General features: G+C 42.0%; 2 protein-coding genes across 2 annotated transcripts in view; both read left to right on the top strand.

Moving 5' to 3' along the window:
- Positions 1-3,431: 3,431 nt before the first annotated feature.
- On the top strand, positions 3,432-9,182 carry Rpl24 (ribosomal protein L24). Its single transcript, XM_020175473.2, has 6 exons — positions 3,432-3,521; positions 3,644-3,719; positions 4,212-4,322; positions 6,076-6,212; positions 6,676-6,739; positions 9,058-9,182. The coding sequence occupies exons 1-6, from the start codon at positions 3,517-3,519 to the stop codon at positions 9,136-9,138; spliced, it is 474 nt and encodes a 157-aa protein (XP_020031062.1). The 5' UTR covers positions 3,432-3,516; the 3' UTR covers positions 9,139-9,182.
- A 3,270-nt stretch (positions 9,183-12,452) lies between these two features.
- The window catches only part of Zbtb11 (zinc finger and BTB domain containing 11), a 44,568-nt gene continuing 35,560 nt past the window's right edge, over positions 12,453-21,460 (top strand). The window contains exon 1 of the mRNA XM_020175469.2: positions 12,453-12,971. Within this exon, the coding sequence (XP_020031058.1) occupies positions 12,662-12,971 (310 nt within the window). The 5' untranslated portion in view covers positions 12,453-12,661. The remainder of the gene's footprint in view (positions 12,972-21,460) is intronic.

Below are 21,460 nucleotides of genomic sequence, written 5' to 3'. Positions count from 1 at the left end.
TTACATGCAGTCCCATATCCTGCTGCCTCTATGGGCTAAATCTGCAGTTCTACACCAGTTTCCCTTTTTTCCATACTCTGCTTATGTTGACTACTGTTACCCTCCCTCTTTTCTTGAATGAGCAGCATGACTGGTGCATTTTACAAATGACTTGATGCCAAACCCCATTTAAGATCCAGGTACAAAACAAATCCAAAGAGGATTGCCTGTCTTATGTGGGTTTGGCCTGGAGGGCAGTGGAAAAAGATAGTTGACTTGATTTTCCTGCTCCCTGTGAAGACTCTGTTGGTCCAGCAGCCGGCAGGCGTAGGGACCCAAGAGCTGGTGGGCCATGTGTGTAAGCAAACTTGTCAGGCTCCTGGGCACCAGTGCAGACTGCACTGGCCCAGTGAATGACCTGGGTTAAGGTGGCATAACATTAAATAACAAATGAAAACATACTATGAAACACTGAGAGATAGATTGCTTAAGAAAATAGCTTTTACTATCTTTAGTGGCACCTTTCTTCCAGCTCTTTGAGGAAAGGATCTCATACTCATTTTACAATTGGCCCTCCAAAGTATTTATGCAGCTGGCTATGACTACAGCTGCTGAGAACCACCTCACTTGAGGTATTGATCTCTCTGCGGAAGCCCGCATCAGGTGACTGAGCAAGGTGGAGGTATAATGAGGCTTGATCATTTGGGCCAAGACAGGATGCTTTTAACTGGCAGTAATTGTTCCAGAACTCCTTGCAGGTTGAAATGTATCTATTTTCTTCCTCTAATACTGCCTTTTTCCCTCTTTCTTCCACAGTACTTGATCTGTATGTAATATTTTGTACCCCAAACTTAGGCTTACTACCTTCTTCAGGAGAAGCCACCCTATGACACTAGGTAATGTTATCCTACATATTCTACTATCCCTATAGGTTCATCTCCTGAAGTATATCCTGCTCCAAACAGTCATCTGAAAACTAAAACTGAGCTCTATCTTCATGTCTTGTGGGCATCACTTTATTATTCTAAAAATGTTTTTGTGGAATAAAACCTCGGGTCTCACACATGCTGGCCAAGTGCCCTACCACTTGAGCCATGCCCCAGCCTCCCTGCCACCCTCTTAGGGACAGCTGAACCCAGCCTTTCCAAAACTGACTCTTTCCTCTAGAAACCTGCTCCTTCTTATCTATATTCCCTAGACAAATTCACCAAGCCCCTCTAACATTTTCTTTGCACCTGAATTGTTATGTTAACAAATTACCACCAAAACATAGGGTTGTTGTTGTTGTTTTGTGGTATTGGGATTTGAACTCAGGCCCTACACCTTGAGTCATTCCGCCAGCCCTTTTTTGTGATGAATTTTTTGAGATAGGATCTTGCAAACTATTGGCTTTGGCGGGCTTCAAACTGCAATCCTCCTGATCTCTGCCTCCTAAGTAGCTACGATTACAGGTGTAAGCCACCAGCACTAGCTTGTTTTGGTTTTTAACTGGAGTCTCACCGTGGCCTCAAGAGATCTCCTACCTCAGAATTCCAAGTAGCTGGGATTATAGGCTCACACCACTCTACTTGTCTTTAAGGAGTTTAAAACAACAAACATCATCTCACAATTTCTATGGGTTAGGAATTCAAGAGTGGCTTAGCAAGGTAGAGATTGGAAGACAAGAACACATGAACACATTTTTCTTTAGATCCTTCAGAGAGAGCACAGGCATCTTAATTTCTGTCTAGTGATATCAATATTGGATTTGTGGTCTCCAGAACTGTGAGATAATGTTCATCTTGTGGTAAATGACCAAATTTGTGGTAATTTGTTACGGCAACCACAGGAAACTAATGCAGCCAGTGAGTAAGTATAATGGGTGAAGCTGTAAAGGGAAATGCTTTGTTCTCAGGAGTCACAGATGCTAAGAAGAGCACCAAGTTTGGTTTAGTATTGCTCCATAAATGAATAAAAGAGATGGGAGTGCAGCTGTACCTTTTGCGCATGATAAAAGAGAAAGTGAGGATAAATGGGCAAAATATTTTATGGATGACACTAAGATAAGTTTTTAGGGGTTTCTGTATTCCTTGTCTAAGAGTGTTTTGAACACAGCTTAAGTCACAATACATAATTGCTTACTCTGCCTCTTCCCACAGTATGTGCGGAGCTGTGTAATAAATCTTTCTCTGCCTTCACCATGCCTCTTTGGTGTTTAGGGGTGGGTGGCCAGACCTGGTATATAGAATCTCAGGAGTTTGGGCCTTGGGTCCACAACTCCGGTTTTAGGATGAATGTCAGGGTTGGCTGGGGAAGCTTAAAGAAGCAAACATTTTCTAAGTAAACTAGGTATTCTGAACAGCTGGTAACTGTTAAACTGTTGCATTCCTCCTGTTTGGTCTTTTTCCCCCTTGCTAGGCAGGTGCTCTACTTCCAGCCACGGCTCCAGCCCTCCTCTTTGCTCTTGATTCCATGCAGGTATCTTTTAACTCATTCTTGAGACTGGATCAACACAATTACACAACTTTCTTAACAATGATCAGTAACTTTGTTGGACATTCAACCACCTATCTTACAGAACATTTTAAGGGTGAGTTGCTTATATATATGGAAACATAAACCAGTCATTTGTTTCTTAGGCACGTGTGCTAGCTTCCCTCAGAATTTAGGGATTGCTTCTTGCCATTCCCCGTTATATGCAGAAGTATCACAGAAAGGCTCGAGACACTGAAGCCTTGGTCGTCCGAGTGGGCCTGGCCAGAACTCCCTTTTCCAAGTCTCTATCCATCCTTCGGCTTCACTAAGCAGCAATTCATCCAAGCTCCTCTCCCTTCCGCGGTGCTCCATTTTGCGATGTTTCCGAGCATACTCAATAGGAATTTTGCAAACTAATGCAATAATGTATGTCAACGCTACAGCATAATTCCAGGCAAGGAGAACGTGCTCATTGAATGTTAATTATAATTAACGCAACAAGCCACCATGCTGAGAGACGATTTCAGATAAGCTCCTTCTCCCCTTTTTAAGCAAATGGTTTAAACTATTAATTTGTTTTCGTGTGCTGGGGATTTAACCCAGGGCCTCGCGCAGCGCGTGCAGTACCACTGAGCAACGCCCTCTGGCCCCTAAAATATAATTGTGCTGATTTAGGAATTGGGCCAACATGAAAGGTAAAATGACTTTTTCACCCGCTAGGTATCCTTCTGTGGGTCTTTATAAAAGGGGGAGGAGAGAGAACACAGCAGCCTCTTTTGTTCACACATCCTACAGCAGGATGCTGGCGCTAGAACAGAACCCAAGGGCCTGCCGGCTTGCTGGCCTGTCACCTCCCTCGAGCCGCGGCAGCTTTTAGCAGACTCAGGCCGAATTACCAGAGAGGAAGGCGGTAGCCAAGGAAACCGAGATCCGGTTTCGCTCCGAGACGTCATCATTTAGCGCCGGGGTCAGCAAAGGTCATTTGGGGAGGAGATTTTTCCTTCACGACCCTATAAGGTCTCTTCCCATGATTCTCTCTTTCTCTTCGCCATCTTTCTTCTTGCCCGGTCGCTAGCCGCCACCATGAAGTAAGGGGACGCTTCGAATCGAATCCGCTTCCATCCTAGGGAGGAGCGGCTCAGTGGGGGCCGGGGCATGGCTCCTGCTTGCATTAAACGCCTCAGTAATGGGTTTCCACTTTCCACTGCAGGGTCGAGCTGTGCAGTTTTAGCGGGTACAAGATCTACCCCGGGCATGGGAGGCGCTACGCCAGGACAGACGGGAAGGTAAAGGCCGCGTTGGGGAGCCTCAGAGAAGCAGGACGATCGATTAGGTCTAGGCGGCTTCACTTCTGTTCTTGTGGGTCTGTAGAGGGTGTGGGGAGCCCTGTGTGGAATGGTTGTTGGATCAGAAACCTCTGAGTGAACCAGTGTTGAGCCTTACCCTAGTATGAGCCAGGTTTGTGTCGCGTTGGTCTGGTGTAAGGGAAATGAGCGGGACAGCGAGGCGTCGGGCTGTTGGGGGCTTCAGATCTCTGCAGTTCTGGGAGAAGGGCCGGATTCCGCCCAGCAGTTGACACGCCACTCTACACTTACCTGTGGGCGTAGGTTTGCCTGCTCCAGACAAAGACAGCATGCCACCCACTTAACTGAGCTATTGGTCTCTGGGTCCCAGTTGCATGAAGAAAGATAGAATACTATTTTCTAAGGATTTCAAGCTCAGCCTCTGTTTCTTTGTGTAAAATTGGATTGATCATTATTTTGAATTTGTTACGACAGGTTTTCCAATTTCTCAATGCAAAATGCGAGTCGGCCTTCCTTTCCAAGAGGAATCCCCGACAGATAAATTGGACTGTCCTCTACAGAAGAAAGCACAAAAAGGGACAGTCGGTAAGTAAAACAAGTTTTGATGTTGTGACACTTAACTTCCAAGAAGTTTAGGCTGTTTTTGCTCTGTAAATTTGTGATTAAACGAGATTGTGAATGTGCATAAACAAGTGACAGATAATGTAAGGTCTCTGCTTACACATCTTGGGTTCAGAGCAATGTTGAGGGGAAATTTGAAGGCATCCCCCTGTGTAAATCAGATGAGTAACATTAAATAACCTGGGGATTTTGGTTTGTTTTGCCTCTGATACAGTGTCTACCTATGTAGCTCTCATTGGCCTGGAACTGGGCTCCTGTTGCCTCAGCCTCCCAAGTGTTCGGGATTACAGGTCTGACTAAGCACTTTTGGGATATAGGACCCCTCCTTAGGATTTAAGGTGTTGAGTGGAAATTAACTCATTGTTGTGGTAATTTGGTATTGATTATAATCCTTATAAGATTAGCCCTAACATGGACACCTGGAGTGTTCTGGCATGCAGCACTGAGGTTCATTCTCATGACTGAAATTTTTTGGTGCTTTTGTTTTTAGATTCCCTTTTAGCTGGATGAAGATTGGTAAAGAAAATTTTTAGTGTGATGGTAGTCCTATAACTAGTATTCAAGAGGCTTGGGATAATTAGGTTTATTTATCAAGCATCTCTCCTGGGTGAAACACTGCTAGGTTTTATGGGAAGTAAATGCCATCAGGTACTTACTATTGAGGAAGGAGAGGTTTATTTATAATTGCTTTTAAGGGCATTTGACGAGCCTGTTAGGGAGGCTGTTGTCAAAATATGGGGCTGTTAGAGGTTGGTGAGGATGGGGAAAAGTTGGAACACTTGTGCGTTGCTGAATGTAAAATGGTGCAGCTGCTGTAAAAAACCGTTTTAACTCGATGTTAAAATTACATGATTTCGCAGTTCCACTATATAGTACATACTCAAAAGAATTGGAAGCTGGTACTCAGGCAACTTGTACACTGATCCTAGCAGCATTGTTCACAATAGCCAAAAGGTGAAAACAACCCAAGCATTAGTGAGTGAATGAACAGATAACTCAATGTGGCACAGATTGAGTACCCATCATCCCAAATGCTTGGGGCCAGAAGTATCTTTGCTTTTGATTTTTCCTTTGCATTTGGGATAGAAAAGGACATTTTAGTGATAGGACACAAGTCTGAAAAGAATTCATTTATGTTTCATGTAGCTTGAAGGCAGTTTTATCCAATACTGTTAATGGGCCTCCATTTTGGTAGCAACTCCTTACATGAGGTCAGATGGAATTTTCCACTTGTGGCAGTGGCTCAAAAATTTGTGAGGTTTTGGATTCTGGCTCTGCCTTGTATATACATACAGTATGATGTTATTTGGCCTTAATCTGTCAACCGGCCAACATGGATAAAGCTTGAAGACTGCTAAATGGAAATATTTTTAAATGGATCTGGGATGAGAAAAATTATGAAACTGGTAAATGTTGGTTAAAAGTTTAAAATGGTTTATTCTACCTACAAACATCTTGTTTTGGTACATTTAATTTTTAAGGTAATTTTGCATTTCCCAGCATTAAACAGCTTTTCAAGTATATTAAGGCTGGCGGAATAGCTCAAGTGGTAGAGTGTCTGCCCAGTGTGAGGCCCTGAGTTCAAGCCCCAGTAATGCCAAAAAAAAGATGAACCTTAAAAGATTTTTAGCCCTGTCTTAAAAAGACTTAATTTCTCCTTCCTCCAGACCCATGAAGCACAGTTCATAAATGTGCTCCCAATCTATTTGTTTTATAGGAAGAAATTCAAAAAAAGAGAACCCGACGTGCAGTCAAATTCCAGCGGGCCATCACTGGTGCATCTCTTGCTGATATCATGGCCAAGAGAAATCAGAAACCAGAAGTTAGAAAGGCTCAACGAGAACAAGCTATCAGGTAAGGAATGCTTCACTATGAACACTTCAGCTGTTGGGGTGAATTTAGGTTATGTTTTGGTTTATAGGTATAGGAACCTAATCTGATGTGTTGGGATTGTCAGTCATTAGGTATCATTATTCAAAAATTTGTAATTAAATAATTTGTTAAAACTGTACAGTTAAAGATACTATGCAATTTAATATATATTAAGCTGACTTAGATGATGAAATTCATTAAGAAACTCCTTGCATTTTCAATTTAACCTACAAATATGGAGATGGGGGAGGAATAGGATACTTACCCAAAACTCTCTCTTGTTGGTAAGTTGTACCCTGAAGGAGTAATGTGTTTCCCTTAATGTTGTGTTCCACTGCACGCCCACTTCACTGCCAGCAGCCTACAGGTAGAGGCCAGTCAGTGGTTGAGAGCCACTGTTTGCTCTGGCATGGAACACTGTTTTAATGTTGTTTTAACTCCACAGGGCTGCCAAGGAAGCAAAAAAAGCTAAACAGGCATCCAAGAAGACAGCAATGGCTGCTGCTAAGGTAATGATGAGGTTTTCTTGGATTTATGTAATTTAAGTTTTTTTTTCTGGTGGTACTGGGATTTGAACTCAGAGCCTTGTGCTTGCTGTGCTACAGCTTTAGCCATACTCCTAGCCCTTTTTGCTTTAGTTATTTTTCAAGATTGTCTTGAATTTTTGCCAGGGCTAGCCTGGACCCTGGTCCTCCTATTACTGCTTCCTGAGTACCTGAGATTATAGGCATGTACCACCATGCCCAGCCTTGGATTTCTTAATACAACAGTAAATTTTATTTTTAATCCAAAAATTATGATTTTATAGTTGTAAGAAAGCTTATGTAAGTAAGGCTCTGGAAATGTTCACTAGCTGATTTCCAGGTTAAATCTCTAGTAACCAGTGAGTCAGTTAATGTTCAGCAGGCACTGGGAAGAGAGAACATTAAACTTTATTTTGAAGTAATTTTACACTGAAAAACTTGAGTAACTGTACAGTGGGTTTATCAGCATTTCTCAGTGTTATACCATAGTTAAAACCAGAAAATTAACATTGGCCCTTCCTTACCCCCCTTTTTTTGCATTCTTCAGGATTGATGGTCCTATATTTGTAAAAATAGCTTTCTTAGAGTTGGTGATGTGGTTCAAGTGGCACAATGCATGCCTAACATGCAAAGGATTCTTTTTCTGTTAGTGTGTAATTCAGGGTCTCACACTACATTTACTTTTATGTGCTTACTCTGTAATATGCCTTTGTCTTTCATTATAAAGGTGAGAAAGTTAGATAAAAAGCTGAATATTAGGAATGCAGCTAAATGATTATTTTTTTTCCACAGTATAATTTCACTTTTTTGTTGTTCATTTATTCACATGTGCATACATTGTTTGGGTCATTTCTCCCCCCTCCCCACCTCAGTTCCAGGCAGGTCCTGTTCTGCCCTTATCACTAATTTTGTTGAAGAAAAGACATAAGCATAATAAGGAAGACAAAGCGTTTTTGCTAGTTGAGTTGAGAATAGCTATACAGAGATTCCCACTATTGCTTTCATGTACCCATGTGTTATGACCCATGTTGATTCAACCTAAGTCAATATTGTTACTCTATGTCATGCCCTTAATTGGCTTGTAAAATTTCTGATGGGGCAAAAATCCATGGCATTACAATGTTTAGCTCCCTGCATTTATAAATTCCTGTGCAGAAGAGTCACTTTCAATAGCTTGATTAGACAGATTAGTATTCAATTGTTGGAGGGCTTCAAAAAAATCTCTCACTCACTTGTTTTCTTCTAGAGCTTTCATAAATTAAAGACATGTTTCTTACTATTCACCAAAAATAATTTCACTGAAGAAGTGACAGAGCACTTTCCAAGAAGGCGTAATGTAACTCACTGCTAGGAACATGTGTCTTGAGGCAAAGGTAGTTAGATGTGCTGCTGGGATGCTCTTCTGATGTTTCTTCTAAAATAACCTCATTACTCAATGAGAAACATTTTATTTTTTTATTTATTTTTTGTTCATTTATTCACATGTACATACACTGTTGGGTCATTTCTCCACCCTGCTCCCCTATCCCACTCTTCCCCCTCCTCCCCACCTCAGTTTCAGTCAGGTCCCGTTCTGCCCTTATCAATGATTTTGTTGAAGAAAAGACATACGTATAATAAGAAAGACAAAGCGTTTTTGCTAGCTGAGGTAAGGATAGCTACACAGAAAGATTCATACTGTTGATTCCATGTACCCATGTGTTACGACCCATGTTGATTCAACTCTAACTGATCTTTACATTGGTTCCTGATCCCCTGCTCATGATAACCTCTGTTGTTTTAAGGTTTCTGTGTTCCTCTGGAGTGGGGATATCAAACACTTTTCATGTTTTGGGTTTTCTATATCTCCCTTATGTGCTCTCCCCTTTTCTTGTGATCCAAGTCCAACCACATTGCTGCATTTGCCCTAGATCTAAAGTCCACATGTGAGGGAGAACATACAATTTTTGGTCTTCTGAGCTTGGCTGACCTTGCTCAGAATGATGTTCTCCAGTCCCATCCATTTACTTGCAAATGATAAGATTTCATTTTTCTTCATGGCTGAGTAAAATTCCATTGTGTACAAGTATCACATTTTCTTGATCCATTCATCAGTAGTGGGGCATCTTGGTTGTTTCCATAACTTGGCTATTGTGAATAGTGCTGCAATAAGCATGGGTGTGCAGGTGCCTCTGGAGTAACCTATGTTGCAAGGAACGCAGCTAATTATTAAGGCAATCAGGATATGTGCAGAATCTGAACATTAGAGCAGGGTGATGGGGTGTCAATGGAGCAATGTCACATAACATGTTATCTTATTACAGGCTCCCACAAAGGCAGCACCTAAGCAAAAAATTGTGAAGCCCGTAAAGGTTTCTGCTCCTCGAGTTGGTGGAAAACGTTAATTTGGAAGATCAGATTTTTAAATAAAGATACACGTACAACTCTACATTGTGCTGGTTTTTTTACTTTTAATGGGCATGGTAAAGTGTGAACTATAAAGTTAAGAATATAAGATACAGACTGGGGGATGCTTTTATTTTTTAATATATTAAATGTATTAATTTACCTTTTGCAATTCCTTTTGGTGGCACCCACGTTTGAACTCAGGGCCCCATGCTTGCTAGACAGGCTCTACCACTTGAGCCACACCCCAGCCTTCAAACAGGCATTGTTTAAAAGAGTGTTTCTTGGGGCTAGGGGTTTAGTTCAGAGGTTAGTAGTGTGTGCTTGGCATATCTGAATCCCTTGGTTCAATCATCAGCATCAAATGTTTCTCAGGAATAATGCCTTCTACTAAGTTTAGTTGGAGAGGATATTTATCGTCAACTTATCCCCACCCCTGGCTGGGAGCCATGGCAAATAGAGAAGGATTCTACATGAATAACTCCTGTGGAGTGGCACAAGAAGCTTAAGAGTGTTTATTGCATAGAATAAGATGTGTATAGGCCAGAAATCCCTCTTCAGGATAACTAGTGGAAACAGTTGGATTTAAAGCTGCCAGAGTGACCACCACACCCCTAATTTCATTTTAAATCCCATCTGCTTGCCAAAAAAAAAAAAAAAAAAAAAAACACCTGTAGGGCTGTGGCAGTTGACAAAAATAAAATATTTCCAGAAAAAGTGAATATTCTTCCCCTGTATTAGCCTATTCCCACACCCTTATTTCTAACACCCTATATTTGTAACCCACTCCCAACTGTTTGAGAGGCTGATTTGAGTTCATCTCCTATTTCTATTCTTGGCCAAGAATAAATGTATTTGCTCTTCAAAAGAGAAAAAAGTCAGTGGTTGATTGTTAGCTTTATTTAGCTGAGGAATATTACAGACTGCACTATGTTAACTTTTGGGGGTGGGGGGTGGTACTGGGGCTTGACTTAAGGGCTTCTTTGTTAGGCATACATTCAACACTTCAGTCATGCTCTCAAGCTTTAACTGGTTACATAGCTGCAGGTAATATGTTGCACAGATTTCGTCTAACTTGATTAAGAGATGCTGTGTCATTTCTGTCCACGATATACTCATTTTATACTTGAGTTGCCTTCTATTCATTTGTATCTCATTTAACCATTAGCTGTGAGCTGAGTGGAAGATATTTAAAAAGTAATCTGAAGTCAAAAGTCCCTGTCATTTCTCTCACCCACATTTTAGCCATTGTGAATTACTTTTTCTGGTGCATGTTAAATTCAGGCATTGTTCTAAAATGTTGGGATAACGAAACAGGTTTTGGAAACCTTACAAGATATACTGGTAGATTTTGCTTGGAAAAAAGCTGGTAATGAGCCAGGCACCTGTGGCTCAAGCCTCAGAAAGCAGAGATGAGGAAGATCAAGGTTCAAGGCCAGCCAGGCCAAATAGTTTAAGAGACATCAACTCGAACATACCCAACACAAAACGACTAGAGAGGAGTGGCTCAAGAGGTAGAGTACCTGGTGTGAGGCCCTGAGTTCAAACTCTAGTACTGCATCCCTCCCTTCCCCAAATGGTAATGATACTAAAATTACTGAGAAAATGTAGCTATGAACAAAGAAAGCTTGAACAAAATAACCCATATGACAGCTGACCTATCTATGGCTGGTAATTTTTGGACATAGTAAAATGCTGCCTTACAACATTGCTTTAATGGCTTAAAATGGAATTGGTAATTCTGATTATTCTGGAGTCCTAGGCAGTTCAGAAGGAACTATAAATAAGCATATAGAGTACCAGTTTAGCTTTGCTCAGGAAGAAAATTCCACTACTGCGAAAGAATTTTATTAAAAATTTGTTTCTCTTGGCTCAAAGGTTTTTGCGTGTTAGGGAACTCAATGTTTTCATATAGTTTTACAAACTGATGACTGATCGGTTTTCTTTAATAGTAGTTGCCTTTGCTACTTCCACTCTATTGTTTACTTAATATTTTAAGTTTTGGGTTTTTTTTCCTGGTACTGGGGATTGAACCAAGGGTCTCAGGTGCGCTAGATTAAGCGCTCTACTACTTGGGCCACACCTCCAGCCCTCGATTTATTTTTTATATTGTTTAAAAAATTTATACCACCTCAAAGAATTGTGAAGCTGCCCAGCACACAGACCAACCAGCTCCTTAGAGGCTGCTCTCACTGGCCCCACCCTAAGGGAGGGGTCCGTCTCCACCTAACTCCTCTCCCAATCACAATCTACAAGTTTGCAGATTGAGTAACCCTAAGTAGATGCTAGGTCTGATAGTTTTATTTTTGAGCCACTTGCTCATCTGCTATCTATCCCTCACCTGTCCCCACAAGAACCGAAGAACGTCAATGGACTGCAGACACCAGTATTCCCGGAGGCTGGTGGCAGTAGTTTGTACAGCCAAAGCCCCTGTGCTGAAAGACTGGAATTTTCCAGCTTCAGCGAATCGGCGCCAGTGTCTGACTGATGAAGGAGTGGAGCAGTCCTGGGGCTCTGCGAACAGCAGGTTCAGCCCACGGAAGGGAGAACAGGGCCGCCGCTCCAAGTTATTAACTGTTTTAAAATCTCAATCACAACCCTCCTTGCAGATTGAGAAACGAAGTTCAGGTCAGCTCGTCCCTTTGCCCTTAGATACAACGGGTGTAATATGGAGACCCCTCCCAGATGTAAGCGAAAATAAATAGATGAAATTTAGTAACACAGTAATGTTAGCTTTCCATCCCTTCCAACACTACCGTCCTTTATATGTAAAGTCATTATATAGGCTGATCATTCCAGAAAAATCCTGATTATTCCTTGAGTAGTTGGGAGCTACCGTTTTAGGAGATGGCGATACTTTGTAACATCGAGGCACTTACATTTTAAAATGCTTGTCAACTTGAACCTACATTTCCCCTACATTTCCATGTGATTGGGGCTACCTTGGGTTCTGTGTCCACAAGCCTCAAAATCTTGCAGCCTCCTTTCTATCAGGTGTCTTTAAGTGGACAGTAAAACCGATTCATTACCCCTTTGGTTGTCTCATCGGATAACTGCCCACCAGCTCCTACACGTGGCTCTTCTGAGAGCGTGGGAAAAGGGGGAAAAAAAAAGGAAACTGCCAGGACTTAAGATGTCTGCTCAAAAACCGTTCGATTTCTCCGGAAGGGCCTACCGTTTTCCAGAACGTCCGACCGCAGTACTTACGTCACTCTGCCTTCTCAAGCTAGAAACGGGAGTGCTCCAATCAGGATCCAGACCTCGCCCTAGGTTTGCGTCACTTCCGGTGGTGCAGCAGCCATTTTGTCAGTCGCCAGCGGATCCCGCGCGCTGGAGAAGTGCAGTTCCCCCTGGTTACCAAGTCGTCGGTTCTTCCTTCGCGCTGAGGGCGAGCGCCGTCGAAGAGCGCCCACCAAAGGCGGAGCCGTTCCTCAGAGTGTCGTCGCTGCTGTTGCATCCACCCGGAGCTAGTGTGTGGTCTTCCTCGTAGTGACAGGCGCCCTCAGGGAGCCGCCGTCCGTGATGTCAAGCGAGGAAAGCTACCGGGCCATCCTGCGCTACCTGACAAACGAGCGCGAGCCTTATGCGCCCGGCACGGAGGGCAATGTCAAGCGTAAGATCCGCAAGGCGGCCGCCTGCTACGTGGTGCGCGGCGGGACTTTGTATTACCAGCGGCGGCAGCGGCACCGCAAGACCTTTGCGGAGCTGGAGGTGGTGCTGCAGCCGGAGAGGCGCCGGGGCCTCATCGAGGCGGCACACCTGGGCCCTGGCGGCACTCATCATACCCGGCATCAGACCTGGCACGACCTGTCCAAGACGTACTGGTGGCGAGGTGAGACCCGGCGGGCGGGCCGGTGGCGGGCCAGGCCCATGTGCGTACTCGCGAGCTCTGGGGTCTTTCGGACGGCCGTCGCGGGGCCGGCGTGCGCTCGCGGCCGAGCGGCCCGGGGACGGGTAAGGGAGCCGCACTGGCACAGGAAGGAGGCCGGGAGGCTGGGGGCGGACCTCGCGGGGTGGGCCCGGGGTCTTCTCGGGGCGGGGCGGGGCGGGGCTCCGGGCCCGCCTCCTCCCTTCCTCTCCTGCGGGGATGCCGGCGGCGGCAGCTCCAGCCTTCTCCAGCCTGCGCCAGCGCGCGTGCTCGGGGACGGCCTGCCCGCGGGTCCCAGGTTCCCCAGTTCTGCACTGCGGCGTGCATAGGATTGATGTGTTCCGTGTAGACGTGGTGAGGAGCGAGTGAGTGAGCAGAGGCTTGAATTCGTCTTTAGAGCAAGAGTTACATGCAAAGAAACAGGGATACTCTAATTCTAAACCTGTGAAAAGTGCCTTGGGAGGTAGTCAGTACTCACCTGGAAAAATAAGATTGCTGTGATGTTTTTAATTGTCAGAAGATAATGGCTCTAAAGTTTTTGACTCCTTGGGAACCAGGTTAGGGGAGAACAGGTGCCTTTGTTAACCGAAGTTGATAAACCTTGCGGTTGCTCAGTTGGAATTAGGAATAATTTACAGACCCGTACGAGAAGCAGCTTTGTTAGGGAGGACTCAGAAGATAGTAAAGCTTCGAGTTTTGGTTGCTTTATCTGTGAGTAATGAAATTAGACTACTATACTCGTTTCTACATTTTTTTCGGCTTATGAACTTTGTCATCAAACCTGTTCGTTTTATTGATGAGATAGTTGTTTTGTTCCATAGAGAATTCCTCTCTCCCCCTTTTTTCCTTCCTTATTGGTGATACTGGGGTTTGAACTCAGGGCCTCATGCTTGCTAGGCAGGCATTCTCCGCTTGAACCATTACGCCAATCCCCATAGAGAATTATTTTATTGTTTTCAAAAATAGTCTAGATCTATCTTCTCAAATGCTTTTCCTTAATTTTTATTTTAAGCCAATAACTGAATTAAAAATTCTAAGGAATCACACTGTGAAGAGTAAATGTGTGATTGCTGCATTTTGATAGGATTGACTTGAGCAGACTGTTTTGTTAAAGAAATGCCTCAGGATTAGTACTTGGAACATAACAAATGTGTAAAAACCTCAGTAACACCAAAAAAAAAATTTTTTTTAAATCTTCAAAATCCCTCAAACTGAGGAGATGATAGTTGTAGCTAACAGTAACTGATGAAAGTTTTATGTGGAAGCATAGTTTTGAGCACTTGCTTACTCTCAAAACTTTGTGAAGAGGAAATATCTTTATTTTACTGTTGGGAAAACTAAAAGTCTAACACAGCTGATCTTTGTGTGATTTCTATGTACTTAATCACTGTATTTTATATTCAGAGTTTTCTCTGAATTTAGTTTTCTAAATTGATTATTTTGTGTGATGGGAAAAAAACCCTCTGTTTACGTTAACGTAGTTGAAAAATGAAAGAGAACATGTGGTGGTACATGCCTGCAATCCTGAATGCATAGGAAGCATAGGTAGGAGGAACATGGGCCCAAACCAGCCCAGGCAAAAACTCGTTGAGTTGCATCTCCACCAATAAGCTGGGAGTGGTGGTACACTTCTGTAATCCAAGCTATTCTGGAGGCCTTAGGATCAAGGTCCTGAGATCCTATCGAAAAAAATCACTAAAGGAGAAAATGGGATGGTGCATGCCTAAAGTGGTAGAGCACATACCTAGCAAGCATGAAGCCCTAAGTCTCCAGTACCAACAAAAAATATAAGAATAAATAAATAAAAATGAAAGAGATGTTTGCAGTCATGTAAAATTTTAGAATCCTTAAATAGCTAGCTGTTCTCTTTGTGTGTGAGTATGTGTGAATGTAGGGCTTCACACTTACTACACAGGTTCTCTACTTCTTGAGCCACACCTCCAGCCTAGCTAGCTGTTCTCAAAGTACAGGAATCTCTGGAGGATAGAGGCCCTGAGATTTTTTCAGGGGATCTACAGAGTTGATATTTTCGTAATAATAATACAGTATTTACCTTTTCTTTTTTTTTTTAAGTAGGACTGGGATTTGAACTCAGGGCTTTGCCCTTGGGAAGCAGGTGCTCTGCACCTTGAGCCACACTTTCAGTCCATTTTGTTGTGGTTATTTTGTAGATGGGATCTCATGAACTCTTTGCCTGGGCTAGCCTCCAGCTGTGATCCTACTGATCTCAGTCTTGCAAGTAGCTAGGATTATAGATGTGAGCTATGGTATTTGCCTTTTTAACTCTCCCATTCTCAGGAATATGCAGTGAAGTTTTCAGGAGCATATATGACAATACATTGAATGCAGAAGCACATATAGTCATCTCTCTTCTGTAAAGATGCACATTAAAAAGATATGTAAAAATGTAGGAGTGTCATTATTCCCACTATTTTTTTCTGGGAAAGTCATTCTTCATAAAAATGTTATTTATGTCAACATATAATGGGTTTGTTACATTTGACCATCATGTTAACTGTTTTAATATTTTATCATTTAAAATTTGAATTCCTAATAAGTAAACATCAGAGCAGTTTGCCTTCAACTATTAGCTGTTCATTTTGATGTTTATTTTATTAATACTTTGCTTTTTACATCTTTATCATACACTTACTAGATTAACAAAACTACATAGAAGAGTACCTTTTTTGGGGAGGAGGCAGTACTGGGGTTTGTCCTCAGGACTTTGCTTGCTAGGCAAGTGCCTTACTACTTGAGCCATGCTGCTACCTCAAAAATACTTTATTAGTGGAATGCAAAGAATTTTCATTAGTTTCTTCATAAGTAATTTGAAAAATTTTGTCTTAAGCAACTTATATAGCACTCTTGTGAGTAATGAAGAATGCTTATGCTGATAGATTCTTGTTCTAGAGATGGTATTTTATAATAGGCATTGGTGATCTAAAACTGATAATTCATACCATAAACATTTTTAATTACCACTTAATGTGTCACATTTTATATGCTACAAAGTACAAATGAGCTAATTTCCTTCTTTCTTTCTCTCCCTCCCTCCTTCTCAGGGTTTCCTGCTTGCTAGATAGGTACTTTACCACTTATTTGAGTCATGCCTCCAGCCCTTTTTGCTCTTGTTATTTTGGAGGTAGGGTCTCACTTTTTGCATAATCCTCCTATTTTAAGGTAACTGCTGTCGCTGGGATGCATTTGCCACCTGCTAGCCACATACAGCCTTTTTCCATTGAGATGGGTGAGATGGGGTCTTTCAAAGTATTTTTTTTTTTCTTTCTGCCTCCTAAGTATCTAGGGTTATAGGAGAGAGACACCTGTGTCCAGCTAGAGATTCATTTTCTAATACTGTTGTAGACTATTATTATCTGAGTGCTAATAAGATTTGGTCAATTTAGATGCCAAAGAAAGAATTATTTCATTGATTTTCCTCCCCTAAGTAGGTACTCTACCACTTGAGCCATGTCCCCAGCCCAGTGCCCCTTTTTTTTTCTATTTAGTTAGGCTTATGCTCTGACATACTTGCTTCAAAGTCAGTCCACTATAAGTTATTATCAAGAATCATTTTCTGGGAGACATCATTTTACTTTTTCATGAATTCTTACAACATAAGCTGTATATTCTAGGGCTTGGGCAAGAGTGTAACAACTTGCCTCTTTTGATTAGAGTGAAAAACTCTGGTTCATTGCCTACAATTCAGATATTAGCTACCAGGCTTATTTCAGAATGTACAATGTTAATAGATATTGCCCCGTTTTTCTGGTTTTTTTTTCCTATATTGTGAATATTAGAGTTTTAAAATGACTGCCTTTGCCCTGCCCCAGTGAAAAGCTGATGTGTGAAGATCTACTAGTAAATGCATCCAAACATGAGAATAAGATTAAATTAGAAGGAAAAAAAGAACTACCAAAATCATATAGTAGTTAAATTATCTGTTGCAGAAGTTCTACTACTCTAAGAATAGATTTGTTTTATTGAGACTATGAGGATGCATTGATGCTGTTGTTATCTAATTTAGAAGATAATCGTAGAAAACCTATCTGTATTTATATAAAATAAAGGTATAAACTCTTATATCCTCTCTAAGAAAAATAAAACGATTTAAGCACATGGGAACTCAAAATAGAAGCCACTGAATTAAGAGATGGTCACTGTATCCAGCATTAACCAGGGAGAGGATCCATTTTTATTTGGTTTTCTTTCATTCTCTTGTTTTCCTCCAACTCTCCACCCCCCCCACCCCCACCCCAACCCTTACCCCTGCCTCAGAAAGACAGAATTTTGAAAAAACTGACAGGAATAAGTTGTTCAGCTTAGATCTTCAGTGGTTCTCAACTCTGGACAGTTTTGCTTCTCTGGGCATTTGTTCATGGAGACAATTTTGGTTTTTAAAACTGGGAGGAGGGGGAATGATAGTGACATCTACAGGACAGGAATGCACGTAAGTGTTCTATAGTACTCAGAAGAGCCTCCTTTCAACCAACAATCATTTAACCCAAAATGTTAATTCAGATGATTCTCAATTTACAGTAGTTCAGTTTATGATTTCTTTATTTTTTGGTGGGACTGGGGTTTGAATTCAAGGTTTCACTTGCAAGGCAGGTGCTCTACAGCTTGAGTCACACCTCCAGTCCATTTTTTCTCATTATTTTGTGGGGGGGGGGTCCTCGAGAATTATTCGCCTGGGCTGGCCTCAAATTACAGTCCTCTAGATCTCAGCCTCCCAAGTAGCTAGGATTACAAGCATTGAGCCACTGGCACCCAGCATCAACTTTCGATTTTTGACTTTTTTCATGGTGCAAAATCCATATATATTCAGTAGGAACCATACATTGAATTTATTTATTTTTATTAATTACTGGCGATCAAACTCAGGGCCTTGGCAGTTTCTAGACAAGTGCTCTACCACTTTAGCTATGTCCTTAGTTGAACTTTTAATTTTGATTTTTCTCCTTGGCTAGCAATATGTGGTGTGATACGCTTTTGTTATAGTCCAAGCTCTCAGCCAAGTTATAACTTACAAACAACCCATACTCTATAGGGTACTGTGTTGTTAAGTTCTAATGCTTGGTAGCTTAGCTGAATTTTCGAGTTACTGCTATTTTCAACTCGTGGAGGGTTTATTGGGACTTATTACCCCATTGTAAGTTGAGAAGCATCTATATTGCTGAGGTTGAAAAACTCTGCTCTACAGCAAGAAATTGTTCCTTGGGGTGTTTTATGAGACGACTACCTACTACCATACAAGTTAAGTACCCCTTATCTGAACTGCTTGGGACGAGAAGTGTTTCTGATTTCAGATGTTCTTCATGTTTTGTAGTATTTGCATGTACATAATGAGATCCAAATCTAAACACAGTGTATTTATGTTTTATAATGTATATTATGTTTATACACATATCCTTAATAATATTTTTAGTGCACTTGCATTTTGACTGCTGCCCATCACATTATGTCAGGTGTGGAATTTTCCACTTGTGACGTCATGTTGATAGTCAAACAGCATTGGATTTTTGGATTATGGATGCTCAACCTACAATTTATTCTCTTTATTCTGAGTTTATGCTCAGTAAACAACCTTTTATTTGTAACTTGACATCCAAAGAGCTATCACGGGGACCATGTTGCATTGCAGACCTTGGCTTGGTGAAAAAAGACTAGTAAGTGCAATCTAGATATAAATAGTACAACCTCCTCTTCAGTTAAAATGTTTCTTGAGAGATCCAAGATCGCAACCGGAACACAGCCACAGACCTTCTGACCTCGGTGATCCAGGGACTTTGATAAGAAGCTAGAAACACACTTGACCGAGGTAAAACACCAGGGAGAGCTGAAACATCAGCACTCTGAACTCCTAGCTCTTGGGAGGCCTCTCCATGCCACCATATACTAAAAGAATAGCAGGCGCTGCACGCTAAGTCCTGGCTGCTCCACATGCCACTGTGGGATCTCTGATCCTCCGGCCCTGCTCCTTTGCCCCACCAGGGCTGTGCTACCCCAAACGCCGACCCCTCAGAACTGCAGGATAGAACTGCAGGATATCTGTTGGACGAGCCCTTAAGGCCGGGGATCCACAGACATTTACTATCTCGGCCAGGTCACCCCCCCCCCCCTGCCAAGGCCTGCACAGCCCTGCAGGAACTCCGTTTCGCTGAGCCTCGGCCCCCAGCCCAGCATGATCTCTGCTTTGCCGGCCATGCCCCTAAGGCCTGCTCAGCCCTGTAAGATCTCTGCTCTGCCAGGCCTCGCTGGCAAAGGCCTGCCGCGCCGAGATACAAACAATGCACAATCTCTGTTCTGCTGGACCACGCCCCCCCAAACCTGTCAAGCTGGGGATCCACAGGCATGCAGGTTCTTCACTCCACTGCCCTGCGCCCTTTAGGTACAAAAACCCACACTCCAAAGGCCCACTACTTCACCTCAGCTAAAGGCCTCCACCTGTAGGCCCATGGGACCCCACCCACCTGCCACTTGCCACAGGAAGGCTCCAAACCTACCTAAGAGACACACAGAGACAGGTCTGGAAACTAAAGAACTAGCATCAGAACAACTAAGACTGCAATTCTTCTGTTCCAGAACTGGTGATTTGTTTTTTCCCCTTTCTTTAAGGGATTTGCTGCCTGGTTTACTGTTTGATCATCCACCATCTCTACCATTTTTTTTCTCTTTTCCCCTCTACTCTGTTCCTTTTATCTTTCCATCTCTCTCTCTTTTCTATCCTTCTTTCTTGGTGTTGTTAGTATTAATATTGTTACCCAGCTAATACTAAGTTACACATAGTGCACTGATAGAAACGTCACCTAGTGGAAATATGGGAAGAAGAAAAAGGGAAGGAAACCATCACCTCCCTCAAAAATAAAGTACTAAGAGGACAAAAATAAACAATATGAGAAAACACAAAAACAAATAAATCATAGAAGCTCTAAATAAACGCCAAACTGACACTGAGACCACCATAAACAGAGATAAACAAACTAAGGTCAAAAATTGACAATACTAAAGAGGAAGTAACCCATGATATGGAAAACCTCAGAAAAAAGAATGAAACAGAAATACAAAATAAAATGGAAGGCCATTCCAACAGACTAGAACAAGCAGAAGACAGAATCTCAAAATTTGAAGATGAAATGGAAATTAAAGGAAAAACTGAAGAACTATTAGTTAAACAACTCAAGACCTGTGAAAAGAAAATGCAAGAACTCACTGACTCCATCAAAAGACCAAACCTGAGAATCATGGGCATTGAAGAAGGAGAATAGGTGCGAGCAAAAGGAATGCATGATATATTCAACAAAATAATAACAGAAAATATCCCAAACCTAGAGAAAACTATGCCCATTCAGGTACAAGAAGCCTCCAGAACACCAAACAGACCTGACCAAAATAGAGCTACCCCATGACATATTATCATTAAAACAACAAGTACAGGACTAGAGAAAGAATATTGAAGGATGTAGGAGAGAAAAAACAAATAATATACAAAGGTGAACCCATCAAAATCACAGCAGACTTCTTAACAGAAACATTAAAAGCCAAGAGCACGGAGTGAGGTCTTCCAAGCACTGAATGAAAATAACTTCAATCCTAGGATAGTCTACCCAGCAAAACTATCATTCAAAATAGATGGAGCAATAAAAGTCTTCCATGATTAGCAGAAACTAAAACAATGTATGACCACCAAGCCACCACTACAAAAGATTCTCCAAGGAATTCTGCACACAGAAAATCAAACAAAACCATAAAAGGGCAGGCAATACCAAACCACAAGAGAAGAAAAGGCAAGAAAGTAGAGAGTAACATTGATTCAGCTAGACACAATTAAGTTGTCTTAATCAACAAAGACAACTACATGACAGGGATCACCATGTATTTATCAATACTAACACTGAATGTTAATGGACTAAATTCCCCCATCAAGAAACACCGAATGGCAAACTGGATTAAAAAGGAAGATCTAACAATCTGCTGCCTACAGGAGACCCACCTCATCGACAGAAATAAGCACTGGCTGAGAGTGAAAGGCTGGAAGAAGATCTACCAAACCAGTGGTCCCTGAAAACAGGCAGGGGTAGCAATACTTATCTCGGACAAAGTAGACTTCAAACCTACTTTGATCAAACGAGACAAAGGAGGACACTGCATACTAATAAAAGGGGAAATACACCAAAAGTAAATAACAATTACCAACCTATATGCACCCAACGCCAGTGCACCCAGTTTCACCAATCATACTCTGAAGGACCTAAAAGCATATATAGACTCCAACACAGTGGTAGTGGGAGACCTTAATACCCCCCAATCACCAACAGATAGGTTATCCAAACAAAAAATCAATAAAAAAATACTAGAAGTAAATCACACCATAGATCAAATGGACCTAGCTGATGTCTACAGAATATTTCATCCAACTTCTGCACAATATATATTCTTCTCAGCAGCCCATGGAG

The sequence above is a fragment of the Castor canadensis genome, chromosome 5 (genome assembly GCF_047511655.1).
Source record: "Castor canadensis chromosome 5, mCasCan1.hap1v2, whole genome shotgun sequence".
Classification (NCBI taxonomy): Eukaryota; Metazoa; Chordata; class Mammalia; order Rodentia; family Castoridae; genus Castor; species Castor canadensis.
This window is presented reverse-complemented; position numbering and strand designations above follow the sequence as displayed.